The sequence below is a fragment of the Cyprinus carpio genome, chromosome B6, assembly GCF_018340385.1.
Source record: "Cyprinus carpio isolate SPL01 chromosome B6, ASM1834038v1, whole genome shotgun sequence".
NCBI lineage: Eukaryota > Metazoa > Chordata > Actinopteri > Cypriniformes > Cyprinidae > Cyprinus > Cyprinus carpio.
The window spans coordinates 18,049,121-18,063,141 of NC_056602.1; the positions used below are offsets into that span (position 1 = coordinate 18,049,121).

Consider the following 14,021-nt stretch of genomic DNA (forward strand, 5'->3'; position numbering starts at 1 on the left):
GCAATAGTAGAGTGAAGGTGATGAAAGTTATGTTTCAGGAAAGTTCACTATGCCAAGGTGGCAAGAAAGGTTTAGTCTGGTTTTGTTTGAAATGATGTAATGCCAGTTCATTATTTCAATTTTGCTTACAAAGTTTAGAACAAAACAAAACCAGATTCTCACTTTTACGGTCCAATAGATAATTCATTACTCTTCCAGGACATTTCCAGTCAATTGCAATGGATACTGGATCTGCTAGTCTTGATCTGCCACTGAATCATTTAGAATACTTTGTGATCAGTTTGACCAGTTCACTGAAAACAGCTGACTCAAAAGAATCATGTACCCATAAACCACATCACTTTGACTTGCAAGCAAGCTTAACTTTACATAAGAGCTACACGAGCAAAATCTAGCTAATACATGATTTAAAAGGAATGGCATATTAATTATAGATACTTAATTGTCTATTTATTTTAAAATTTTTATTCTTTTCCATGACGTTTTCAGCCCTGAAAAACAATGACAATTCCATGTTTTCCATGATCATGGGAACCCTAAAGAAAGCTTTGTAAATTTAGTGGACCATGTTATTAAAAGTCATATTCTACTGAAATAAACAAATACTGATTATGACAAATATTTAAAATGATGGAAAGATTTCTGAGTATTTGATGCATAATGTGTCTACAAAGGGGTCTACCTTCATGTTGGCTGCCATATTGATATTACTCACTTTATCTCAGCAATCCTGCTATTGTCAGACACTTTTGGTTGCATATTCCACTGCAGATCTACAATGCATTTTGCAACCAAAAACATCTGACAACAGTTCTGCAAATATTTCTATAAAGGTATCGAAAACTAAACAGGTTAACAAGGTGAGGAGGCAGACTTTGAGACCAAAGAATCGTGACCATGAAAAATATGACCGTACACATATGTGTGTGTCTGTCTGAGAGGGAAAGGTAAGTAATGAGATCGTAATGTTCACTTCAGGCAGGAGAATCTAGACTACATGATGGGTCATATGCGTCAATACTGATCCCATCTCCACCTGTCTCCATGACGGCAATGCCTAGGCAAAGACCTCGAAGTATGTAACTCTGGAATCTAGTGGGATTGCCTCACAGATATTGAGACTGTAACACACCATCACAACCTGAGAGAGGAAGCTAAGAACCTGACATAGTATCTTTAATTATCACCCCACAGGCCAGCAAGACCTGACAGTAACCTGATACTACCACAAACGGCCAGGCATGACTTATGCTAAGATTCTTATGGCTTTATGCATAAATCCAACTGTCAATACTGTCCAACAAAGATAAAATACAGTAGCTGCACATTTTATGTTTGAGTTATGACCGAAATTGGTTCACTTAGTTTATGATCTGCCCTCTGATAGAAGAATTTGGTGCAACTATGCTTAAATTCAGAGAAAACCTTATAAAAAACAAAATTCAATCAAAACTTTGAACAAGCATTTTGTGTTGATTTTCTAAACATGCCCTAAATGTCTGACTCTAATACTTTTTTGCAGTGTCCCTTATGCTGTCCAGTTTTTGAACACAAACAGTTTATTAGAATACTTAAATCAAATCATTTTATGCTTTTGAAGAAAGAACCCTTAAAAGGTCCCCTAAAACCTACCTTCTCTTTGGCTACTTTATGCGAGAAAGGACAAGTCCCATCTGTCTGTTTACACGTGCCTCGGAGAAACCTGTCAACCAAACAAGATTTTAATTTGAAGCCGTCTTACAAAGTGTTAGATGTTTTGTATAATCTAAGAGTGTGCACAGACACTCAGTACCTGGTGCAGACGGCCACTTTGTCAGGGTCATGGATGTAGGGGCAAGCGTCACCATGGTTGCACTTGCCAAATCGGTTATAGTACATACAGTACTGTTTGGCCTTCTGTTTCTTCTGTTTGGCCTGTCGAATTATAGCTAAACTCTTCTGCACAGCACGACTAATATGTATAGGAAAAAAAGAAATCACAAAACCAGTAAACAAATTAATGGTCATATGTTATGTAATGGTATGCTGTGAAATTAACCATCTATTACAATACTAACCTGGCTACGTAACGTGTGGCTGATGTTCTTCCCTGATTACCAGTCGAGGAAACATATGGGTTGTACCATTCTCCTGTAGTATGGAAAGAAAAAGAAAATTATAGAATATCATGGATTACACACCATTTTATGAACGTGCATGACTTTCTTCCATTGAAACACAAAAGGAGGTTTATAGTGAATAAAAACATAAATTTCCATGTTTGCCACACAAAACGTATATTTTTCCAAGTCTGATGGATTTTTTTCATGATGGTTTTGTATTACTTTTATAGTGCTTTTATGGCATTTTTGGTACTTTATAATCACTGGTCACTTAATGCTTTCAGTATTTGAATGAAAAGAGCAGTAGAACATTCCACTAAATTCTTTAGTTTTTTTATTGGAAAAAAAAATAAATATTTTTTGGTTTTGTGTTTGGTTTGGATTGAACTGAAGGTGAAGAAACAATGACCTAATTATCATTGTTGGATGAACTATTCCTTTAAAAACCTCAGCTTAACCAAAATCAGCTTTAGCAAATATAAAGCAATGTATTATTTCTTTGTGAATATAATGTAGATATTATATCTTAAAGTGAGCTGTAGGCCAGTGCTTGTTTGTTCCTCCTGTCTCATCCAAGCTTGTGCACAAGCACATTTATTTATAACAAGCCAGACTAATAGCATGTAATTAAAGATCATCACATTCATTGGTAGTGATGGAGGCCAGCAAGTACACTAAGACAAGATACCATGCTGTTTATTTATATGTCAGGGTCCATCAACTACAGCCAAATGGCAATCTGAGAGAGAGATTAGATATAAACACTGTACTCTATGTAGCACTGAGTGATGGAGCAATGAGGCCAAAGTGCGAGGAATTTAGGATCCGAGTGCATGTGAGAAACGGCTTGCTGGTTATGTGGGATTCAATTGTGAAGTCTATGTGAAAAAGTGAATGAGAGATTGAGTCTGTGTATATTAACTGTACCAGACTTGTGTGTGGTGAGACTCCAGCTTGTTGGGGAGATCATAAATAGATGAAATGTGTGTTTGTGTGGAACTCCCATCACAGAGCAAGAGCTGATCTTTAATTCCACTTCTGACTAGGGCTTTAGGGTTTAATCTAGGCCATTCACCATGTCTCTCGTTCTCTTTGTCTCTCTCACTCAACCTGTAGCCAGTGACAGATGACAGCTTTATTATTTCAGAAGGCGACCTGTAGCCCCCTTTCTCTTTCTCGCTGGATGGGTTGATAATCTGGACTGTGTACTTCTAGACAACCGATATATACTGACCCTTGAAAACCTACTAAATCCAAACACCGCCATATTCATGTAAACATAAAAGTGGGCAACACACATTTCAAATTTAATTTTAGTGTTCAGAATATTTGCAAACTGGTCAGGCAATTATCTCTGCAAAATGGTTACCTGGTCTACTGTTAGGTGTGCAGGTGGTTTGAGTGCGAGAGAGCTTATTGGCTGAGACTCTGTATAGTGCTCCGCCTATCCATCTCATGCTTCGCCCCTTCCAGTGCCTTTCTGAAGTTGTTCTTAGTCGATTCTGCAGGAGGATTCTGAATGAAAAAAATGGCAAAGAGACAAAAACAAATTATAGTAACATTTAAACCCCAATTATAATATAAATGTTAATCAATCAACTCTTGTTTTGTTTACTATATATCAGTGGTGGTCAGTAACGGAGTAGCTTTACTTAAGTACATTTTTCAAGTATCTGTACTTTACTCCAGTAGTTTTATTTTGAGTAACTTTTACTTTTACTTCACCACATTCCAAAGCATAAGATCATACTTTTTACTTAACTTCATTTCATAAAACATATCGTTACTCCTTATAATATATCACATGCTCTGACACGCAGTGTCTGATTCAAGAACGAACTGAGTCTTTTCAAAGAACCTTTTAAATCGGATCGCAAATCGCACCAAACGATTCATTCATGAATTATAATGATCCGATTTCAGCTGTTCTCGAGACGACAACTCACTAATTCAAATGAACCATCTAGTGCGAGTCTCCAGAGAACTGAATTCACAAAAAACCGGGAGATCTTGTGCGCGCGCGACTGATGCTGCTAAAAGTAAGTTACTAATGTCGAATTTTAGGATTAATTATTGTAACTGAAAACCATATTTAGGTCAAAACTGTCAGTTGTTTGTGAACTAAATCTGCTGAAAATGATCATCTATTTAAGCCCACTGAAATGCTTGAATGCAGACACATCAACATCCATGTCATGTTTTAGGTCAAAAAAAGGAAACATTAAAATAACACTGATTAAATAAATATATATATATAGGGGTGGTCCGACTCATCAGCTACCAATCAGTATCAGCCGATAATCACTTTGGAAAGTTTGATCGGTGGTCTCTCTGTCCCACGTAGGTAAAATCTCTGTCTGGTGTGGGTAAAATAATTCTAATGCTGAAGGTGAGGTACAATTCATGTTTCTTTATTAAATAAAGTTATTTGAAAACTTTCTGTGAGACCTCCACCCCTCAAATTAAAAAATCCCCCCAAAAGAGTCACCTAATTAAAACATTTCAATAAAAAATGAAATTCAGGCCCAGAATAAATGTCTGTAATAATCCCGATTGCAGCATCATAATTCAACATGATAAAAAGGCGGCTTCAAAAAGATCCAGTATCTGTGATCGTATCTGCAGATAGTGCTTCCTGTGATCAGTGATCGGCTCCAAAAATCCTGAACGAAGCAATCTATACCAGAGCACCAGAGCATGCATGCATATATATATATATATATATATATACACACACATAGACAGATAGATATATTCCCTGGTACACTTATTACATACACTACAGTTTAAAAGTTTATTGTGAAATGTTATTACAATTTTAAATATCTGTACTCTGTTTAAATATAATATGTTACCAGTAACAGTAATTTATTCCTGTACTAGTAAAGCTGAATTTTCAACAGCCATTTACTTCAGCCTTCAGTTAGTCACATGATTCTTCATACATGATTCAAATATGCTTGCTGATTTAATACTCAAGAAACATTTCTTATTATTATCAATGTCGAAAACACTTGTGCTGCTTTATATGTTTGTGGAAACCAAGATACCCCCATGAATCCTTAACATAACATAATATATATATATATATATATATATATATATATATATATACGTATATATATATATATATACGTATATATATATATATATATATATATATATATATATATATATATATATATATATATATATATATATATATATATATATATATATATATATATATATATAGATATATATATATAGAGCACAAAAATACAAAATATAAAATTTCTCTACTGTCGCTTAATTTCTTAAAGGTAGTGTATAAAATAACTATAACTTTTCAGATTAATTTGATTCCAAAACATCAAGAAAAATGGCACTTCTTAAGATTAATTTGATTCCAAAACATCAAGAAAAATGGCACTTCTTAAGATCTGCCTTCTTTAAGAAACTTTGTTTAAATCTGTTTGGTGCACATCATGTTCCATCACATTTCTGAATAAGGGCAGCAAGGCAGCTATTCTTTTTTTTCCTCTTACTGTCCCTTCTTCAACACCCCTTTCCAATCTCATCCTCACCTTCCCAAACATACCCACACTCTCACGCTCTCTCTATCTCCCTCTCTTTCTCCTGGCTCCTGTGTCACAGCACTCTGGTAAATTGCTCCTTTAATGGAGGGGACGGCCGTGTGGAAATGGAGAGAATTGAAAAGAGGAGGAAATCATTGAGATAATTGCCAGGGCATGAGGCCAGAGCAGAGAGACTGCCCCCCAAACATACTCTTTGATGCTTCCTCTCCCTCTTAAGCACACACACAACGACACATCTATCACATTCTCATTTATTAGGAACTGTATGTGCAAAATGGACAGAAATACATTTAAATACTTAAAACCCTATAAATGTTGCTTCTAAAAATAACTGAAAGTGTGTTTTCTTACACAATAAAAATTCAATGAGACACATTCACTGCAGTGCTACACACAACAAGAATTCCATCAATGCTACATGCTTATTGTCATACTCAGTATTATAGATCCAATGCCATACAGTATATCCCACCTTTCAAAGTATATATTTAAGACTGATTGTGGAGGATGTTGTGTGTGAAGGAGTGTTTGAGAGTGTAAGAGTAGCTGCTCTGTATTAGGAGACATGAACTTTAGTACAAAACGTTTCAAGAGCCCAACAGCAAATCACCTCCAACATCAATCTACACCCAATACAAGAGCTTCAACTACACAATCTATTGCCTCGGCCAATATGTCCAACCCCAGCCCACACATACAGCACAGCATCAACATTGAGCCTGAGCACTCCTACACACACAGAAAGTATCACTGGCTTCTATACAAACACACACTGATAACCAAAAGGCCCCATGAACTGCCATGAAATAGTACCTTAAAACAGAAATAAAACAAAAATAACCTCATTATACTGCTAATGGGATTTTTTAGATAAATTACTCAATCAAAAATTTCAATCAATCAATCAATCAATCAATCAATCAATGAACAAAAAAATTATTCTTTTAAATCTAGTTACAACCACTACCTCCACTTCTGTTTGGCTTAGGAACCGCCTTAAATGTATGTAAACCTATGGTATGTTTGCCTGTTTTACTGTCCATCAGGAAATAAGTCTGATAGTTTAGAAATTAGAATAAAAATAGCAAACCTCTTCTCAACAAGCCACATGATTTGACGTATTGATGGAAAAGTTGCAGTTAATAGTAAGAACTAGACCTTAAAATAAAGTGTAACTGATGTATCATTCAATGTAGTGAGACGAAAAGCCAAAGTTTCATAATTTAAAGGGATAATTCACCCATATATAAAAATTCTGTCATCAATTATTCACCCTTGTGTTTCTCTAAAACCCATAAGACTTTCATTCATCTTTGAAACACAGATGAAGAATTGTTTAAAGAATCCTGTATATTTCTGTCATTTAACCCATTCCGCCAAAACTTTGTACAGTAATACAGTAGGGCTGTGTATCTGCAAGAATCTGGTGATACAATACGTATCACGATACAGGGGTTGCGATAGCAGATAGAATGCTCGTATTTGCTGTCACTGTTTAAGTTCAGAGATGAAGACTGCTATCTAGCGGTGGGATACAAACTCAAAATGAAACAACTGCCATGAATCTTGTATGAATTTAATTTTTTAATTTTTAATTTTCATTATTTAAAAAAATATCGATATTCCGTTTTTGAGAATCGATACAGTATCGCCATACAAAATATTGCGATACTCATGTGTATCAATATTTTCTAACACCCCTATAACACAGCTAATCTTCCGTTTATCATATTTGATAACAGAATTTAAATTTTTTGGATAAACTAATAATCCATTTCATTCGTATATATATCACAAAATGAAAGAAAATATCTATAGATTCTTCAGTTTTATTGTGACTATAACAACTTCACAGAGAAGACCAAAGTGGCAAACAACCTGTAGTGCATCTACATCCTTTTAGCTGTAAGAGCATATGTCGCACATACATCATAACCCACACAGGTCCTCAATGGCTCAGTGACGGCAGCCATGGGAGCCATAATGAGGTGTAATGGGAGAACAGTTGCTGCCCTCACTGTAGCTAAGGCAGGGCACCCAAGAGCCATAATGGAGCCTAATGTAGCCATGACATGGACATGGAACATGTGAGGCAGTTAACCCCAGTCATACTGAGGCCATGTGACAAATGGATAAAATATATGAAGCCTAAACTTGGAAGCAGAGTACATGTAATAGCATGCAAATGTTCCTCCACTGGGTTTTGTCTAAGAAGAAGCGAGAGGATAGCTGTAAACACAAGATGCCTTGCGACCTCTTGGGTCTCTCGTTTTAACTCTGGAAAAGATGGAAATAAAAGTAAGACAGGAAGCAAAGAGGAGAGCTCCATAATCCTTAGAGCTCCCAGCCAGTCGTCCTTGACCCTTAAACGCCGATACCTTATCTTCAGCCAACCGGCACTCTTTAAATCACAGGTCGCCACGATATACATACTTTTAGTTGCTGTTCTGGTATCAGTTATGTCTGTGTTTCCAGTTACTGCAGTAACTCAGACTGGAAGGCGTAAGAGCTGATCTGATATCAGAGGCAGAGGGAACCGGCAGTGCTAATACATGGGGTCTGGAGGGACATATCACGTCGTCCCATGTATCACTTGAATGGCAGTGGGGAATTATTTTTATGGGACACACGATGGGTTGTAATTGCACTGTTAGAGTAGGATGTGATTTAGCATTTGGGGGCTCTGACCCTGAGGCTATGATATAAAAAGGTCTTTGTGCTCTTCCTGAGGGTCTGCTGAGGGATATGAGAGCAGAGAAGTTTTTTACTGAAATCATTCGGATGAAACTTTGAGGACAAGTGCACTATATAAAAAGATGGAAAAAAAAACCCTACATATTTTTTTTTTTTAGTTTTTTATTTGGGAAAGAAAGAAAAGAAAACCTAAATAAAAAGACCAACTTAGACCAAAAGAATTCACCAAAATGTTGTCCCAACTAGTCAAACACAGTTGTCTGAGCAAAGAATTTTAAAGTGAATAATATTGCTGAAATGTTAAGGGTTTGTGAGTTCTCAGCATGCACTGCAGCATGAATAAATAATATGGTTACTGTATCACTGTTTGTTGATTTTTGTTTAAATTTGCAGTGTTGTTAAGTCATTATTGTTAGTTATTTGTTGTTTTATAATGTTAAAAGATATCATCGTTCTTGAGGTTTGTGTCATGTTATACATAAACTTTCTACAACTACATAGATTTGCTTTGATATCACAAATATTATCGTTCTCTTATATTAACTGTCTTATAAACATTTACATACATTGTGCCAATACAAACATATACACTTCAAGACTTCGTGGCCTAACGGTTAGAGATTTGGACTTGCAATCCAAGGGTTGTGAGTTCGAGTCTCGGGCCGGCAGGAATTGTAGGTGGTGTGAGTGAATGTACACCCATCACTCCACCTTCAACACCACGACTGAGGTGCCCTTGAGCAAGGCACCAAACCCCAACTGCTCCCCGGGTGCCGCAGCAAAAATGGCTGCCCACTGCTCCGGGTGTGTGTTCACGGTGTGTGTGTGCACTTTGGATGGGTTAAAAGCAGAGCACGAATTCCGAGTATGGGACACCATACTTGGCTGTATGTCACGTCACTTTCACTTTCACTTTTCACTTCATATATTATATATATATATATATATATATATATATATATATATATATACATACACACACACACACACTTTGTAGATCTATCAGTGGATCCGTCTATGTGCAGATATATACGCCGCGGCTTTCAAACACTCCCGTCTGCTTCTATGTGAGCGCTCGGCAAAGAGCGTGAAACGATGATCATTGTAGCCAATCACAGTCATATTTGTTAAGTGCGTAATCACGATAGCCAATCAGCTGCATTTAAGAATCTGCTAAACAGCATTCAAATGTTAGCGGGAAATGGACGTTTTTAAAATTTCATTACTGATTAGTATCGCGGTTGGTACTTTTGACAACACTAACCTATATACACTATACTATGAAGTCAAGTGCACTATACATGAAAAAAAGTTGCATTTGTAACACAACAAAAGCCATTTGCTACTCAAGAAATGTGTAGTTGCCTTGAATAATTTAACGCATGTAACAGACAAATTCAAATTGATAAATCAAAGTATTGTTCCTTGGGACAATTTTAAAACAACAGCTAAGAGCCTAAAAAAATATATTTTTAGTTTAAAAATAAATAATTTTTTGCTTGGTTATATTGTGCTCACGTTAAGGATGCATGAAATGCAAAGATGAACTGAATATGCTGATGATGACCCATCCCTCAAGGGGCCGGAGCGAATCTGTGTTTTTGTCCCTTTAATTCATTCTGTCAAAATAAACGCTTTTACAGCAAACATCTCTGAGGCATCATGATTTTTATCACTCCCACTAGACACAAATCTCTTTTTTTTTGCTAGTATGTGGCATATTTAGGGGGCACGGTAAGCAACCATCAGCAAGGATGAGCACGGGGGACTTACACCTGTGTCAAGACAAAAACACATCAGTGCTGGTGCATGTGATGGTCGGGAAAGAATGCATATGTCGGCCAAACAATTAGTATGAGTTAAAACCTCTTAATTGAAAAAAGTTCTACTCAGAAAAGTTAGCCACAGTCACCGGCTGCTTTCGATCATGCAAACTATTCTGCATTCTCACATGAGAGCATGCATGTATATATGTGTGTCTTGTTGTGTTTCGACCGCAGGATGAGCGCAGATGAAGGAGAGAGCGAATCAGCACTCCGGCAGGGTGATTAACGATGTGACTTTTGTTTTTGGTGACGGGGAGGAATTCACAGGCCGCACGGGCATTCACAATAATGCTTGTCTTTGTCTATTTGGCTGCAGAGAAAGCATTAGTAAGCCTCATCCTGAAGAATAGACAAAAAGAGTTACCCTTGAAATGAGCTAGCTGGTTTCACTTAACCAATTTTCCTTGTGTAAATGAGATTTTGCTTGTAGCAAAGTAGATAATGAAGGAAACTTAAGTGATAATCGTATTAAAGACTATTAGAGAGGGAAAACATTTAAATCATTTGAAGAAATCCACAGCTCAAGGGTAGACAAGTGGGCAAAAGATGAAAAAATGAAAGGGGAGACGACTGAGGAACAGATGACATGAGGTAAATTAGACAGTTGTCATCAGGGTGGGAAATTAACACTTGCCACCAGCCAAATGTGGCTATTTTTTGCAGTGGTGGGTATTTTTGCTTATTATACCAGGCACGTGGCATGTTTCAGATTGGCCTGACAATAAATGCTCTTGAACTAACATTTTGAACTAAATGTAAATTTTCTTAATTACACTACTGTACACAAGTCTGTGGTCAGTAAGGTATTTTCATTATTATTATTATTTTTTAGAGAAATGAATACTCTTATAAAAAAAAAATCTGCATTAAAATGATGAAAAAAATAATTGAGGGAAGACATTTACACAGCTATATATATATATATATATATATATGTGTGTGTGTGTGTGTGTGTGTGTCTTCTAATTTGTTTATTATAAATAAATGTCGCTCTTTCTATTTATTAATAAATCCTTTAAAAAGTGTATCACGGTTTTCAAAAAAAAAAATTAAGTAAATAGTTAATATTAAATAAAGGAACAAATTACATTTTACAATTTATTAAAATAGAAAACTGTTACTTTAAATTATGATATTTCACAATATTTCTTATTTAATATTTATTTAAATAATACATATACAAATAAACACACACAAAGAAAACCAACCCCAAACTTTTGAACGGTAATGTGTGTGTGTGTGTATATATATATATGTGTGTGTGTGTGTGTGTGTGTGTGACATATCAGGACACAACTTTGTATAATGGCATGGGTATGACACAGGTAGTACAAGGAGAGGGTGGCTTATGAGGACATAACCCATGTCCCCATTTTTCAAAACGCTTATAAACCATACAGAATGAGTTATTTATTTATTTTTTTTTTTTTTTTTTTTTTTTTTGAGAAAGTAAAAATGCACAAAGTTTCATGTAGGGTTAGGTGTAGGGTAAGTGTAGGGCGATAGCACATACAGTTTGTAAAGTATAAAAACCATTGTGTGTGTGTGTGTGTGTGTTTATATATACACACACACACACACACACACACACACACACACACACACATATATATATAGGGTATTTACACCCAGGTCATAATTTTCAACATTTCCAGGCTCATGCTCTGTTTTATATCTCATAAAACATTATATCTCAACACTGTATTACCAGTCAAACATTTATGAGTGTTAACTCCTGAACTCTTAAGCTCTATTGCTCTACCTTGTCCTTCAGCATTCTCAATTCACCTCTCTTGTTGTTGAAGGGGAGAGAAGAGGGGAAGCAGTGCTGCAGCATATCCTGTGCTGATCAATACCAGAGCACTAAACCTCCACCCACACTGAGAGAGTGCATGACCGCACGCGTGAGAGTGCGTCGACCAAAGAAAATAAAAGGTGAAGATTATGATTGTTTTTTGTTGTTTCTCCGACATGAACAGTGTTAGAGTTCAGCAGCAACAGCAGCAAGAAATCTGGCTTAATACACAGTACAGTAAATGTATGAATGTGAAATGAAAGCTAGAGTGAAATATTAATTAAGATTTTAATTATGGTTGCTTTGATTAAAAGTCTATTGCTATTGCTGTACTATTATTTAAAATTTTAAAAACAGATATATTGCTGAATATAATAGTAACAAATTAATTGAGTTTAATTAATCAAGTATTAACAAAGTATTTGAATGTGCAGTTATTAATTAACTTCAATCATGTAATATGTAAATGTTTCTAATATTATATGAATCATTATCAACAATTACTACTAATAAAATAATATATTATTAAAAACTGTAATCAAGAGATATTATCACAGGTATTATATTTAAATGAATTATTAATTATTATTTTAAAAAATAATTAAAATAGAAAACTGTTATTTTAAATTTTAATAATATTTCACAATATTTATTTTTTACATTCCATTTTTTTTCTTTTTGCTTAAATGAATACAGCCTGGGTGATACACTACATTACATGCATACATACGATACAATAATTCTGTATAATTAACCAAGTATTTTAACGTACATTTGAATTAATTTCAATAATACAGTATGAATTAATTATACTGATATTGATAATATTATTAGAATCATTATTAATATAAACTGTCGATTTAATAACATAAAATTATTATTTATGATGAGAAGAAATATCAATATCAGAAATATTTTGTTTTAATGCACATTTTATTAATTCAAATAATATATGAATATTGATAAAATTATATAAATCATTATTAATGTCAATATTAATAATATAAATAAATTCATATTCATGTTTAAAATATCAAGAGAAATAAGAGATGATCTTAAGAGGTGGTTTGGCAAACCAAGTCCAAGAACAAAAAGACAAACTCTACATGCACAGTAATAAATGAGAAAATCTAGAAAAGAAAGAACAAAACGGAGAGCATGCAACGGGAGGAGGCAGTTTGTATGCGTGTGTACGCATGTGTGTGTGTGTGCATGGACTTGTGTAATTTATGCCCAGGCGTCCATGCTTTACGGCTTTCTTAATTCAACTCCTGCTACTATTAATGTAGTTAATGTATAAAAAATAACTACTTTCTGCTGCCTGCCGGGGATTTACGAGGGCCTTTCCTCCCCCACCCAGTCCCCTCGAACACTCAATCACCAGACACAGCCGCACTGCTGACTACACACTCCCACCGCTCTCCAGCTCGCTGCGCGGACGCCGGGTCACTGCACGGAAGGGTGAGGGGCTAAAAAGCCCCGCGTCTGTCTGCTCAAGTGTGAGACGGAGAGGGGCTCTGCGCTTCTTCTGCTTGAGCTCTTGGGTAGTAGACTGTGATCGGCCATCTGTGTGTGTTTCCTAACTAACTAATATGCTGAGACTCTTGGCATTGTGGCTTTTTTATGCATGTTGTGCATCCGTTCTTTATAGCACAGTGAAACCATTTCAGGTTCGATTCTCAGGAAGTGCATGCACTGGTAAAAAGCATATCTTGAATGCACCATAAGTCACTTCAGACAAAAGCTTAAATGTAATGTCTGCCAAATGTTTAAATATAATAAGAATGTGGCAGATGGCCATACTCTAAAATACTCTAAAAATAAGCATCACCAACAAATGAATGAATGAAAGAGAGATGGATCGTTAAAAATCTTCCCTCATCTCCTCTCCCCCCACACTACCTTTCTCTCTTTCTCATTTCCCTCTCTCTTGTAATATTTCACAATGCGTCACAGAGGTTCAAATTGAAAATCCCTTGATGAATCAATATTTATTGCAGGCAGCTAAATGAATGGGGGTAAGTCA

General features: G+C 35.6%; 1 protein-coding gene across 1 annotated transcript in view; it reads right to left on the reverse strand.

Annotated features, from left to right (window-relative positions):
* The window catches only part of LOC109105650 (zinc finger CCCH domain-containing protein 3-like), a 70,031-nt gene that overhangs the window by 12,265 nt on the left and 43,745 nt on the right, over positions 1 to 14,021 (reverse strand). The window contains exons 5-8 of the mRNA XM_042726008.1: positions 3,472 to 3,617; positions 2,058 to 2,130; positions 1,793 to 1,951; positions 1,633 to 1,702 (exon numbers count right to left, since the gene is read on the reverse strand). Coding sequence (XP_042581942.1) covers positions 1,633 to 1,702; positions 1,793 to 1,951; positions 2,058 to 2,130; positions 3,472 to 3,617 — 448 coding nt within the window. The remainder of the gene's footprint in view (positions 1 to 1,632; positions 1,703 to 1,792; positions 1,952 to 2,057; positions 2,131 to 3,471; positions 3,618 to 14,021) is intronic.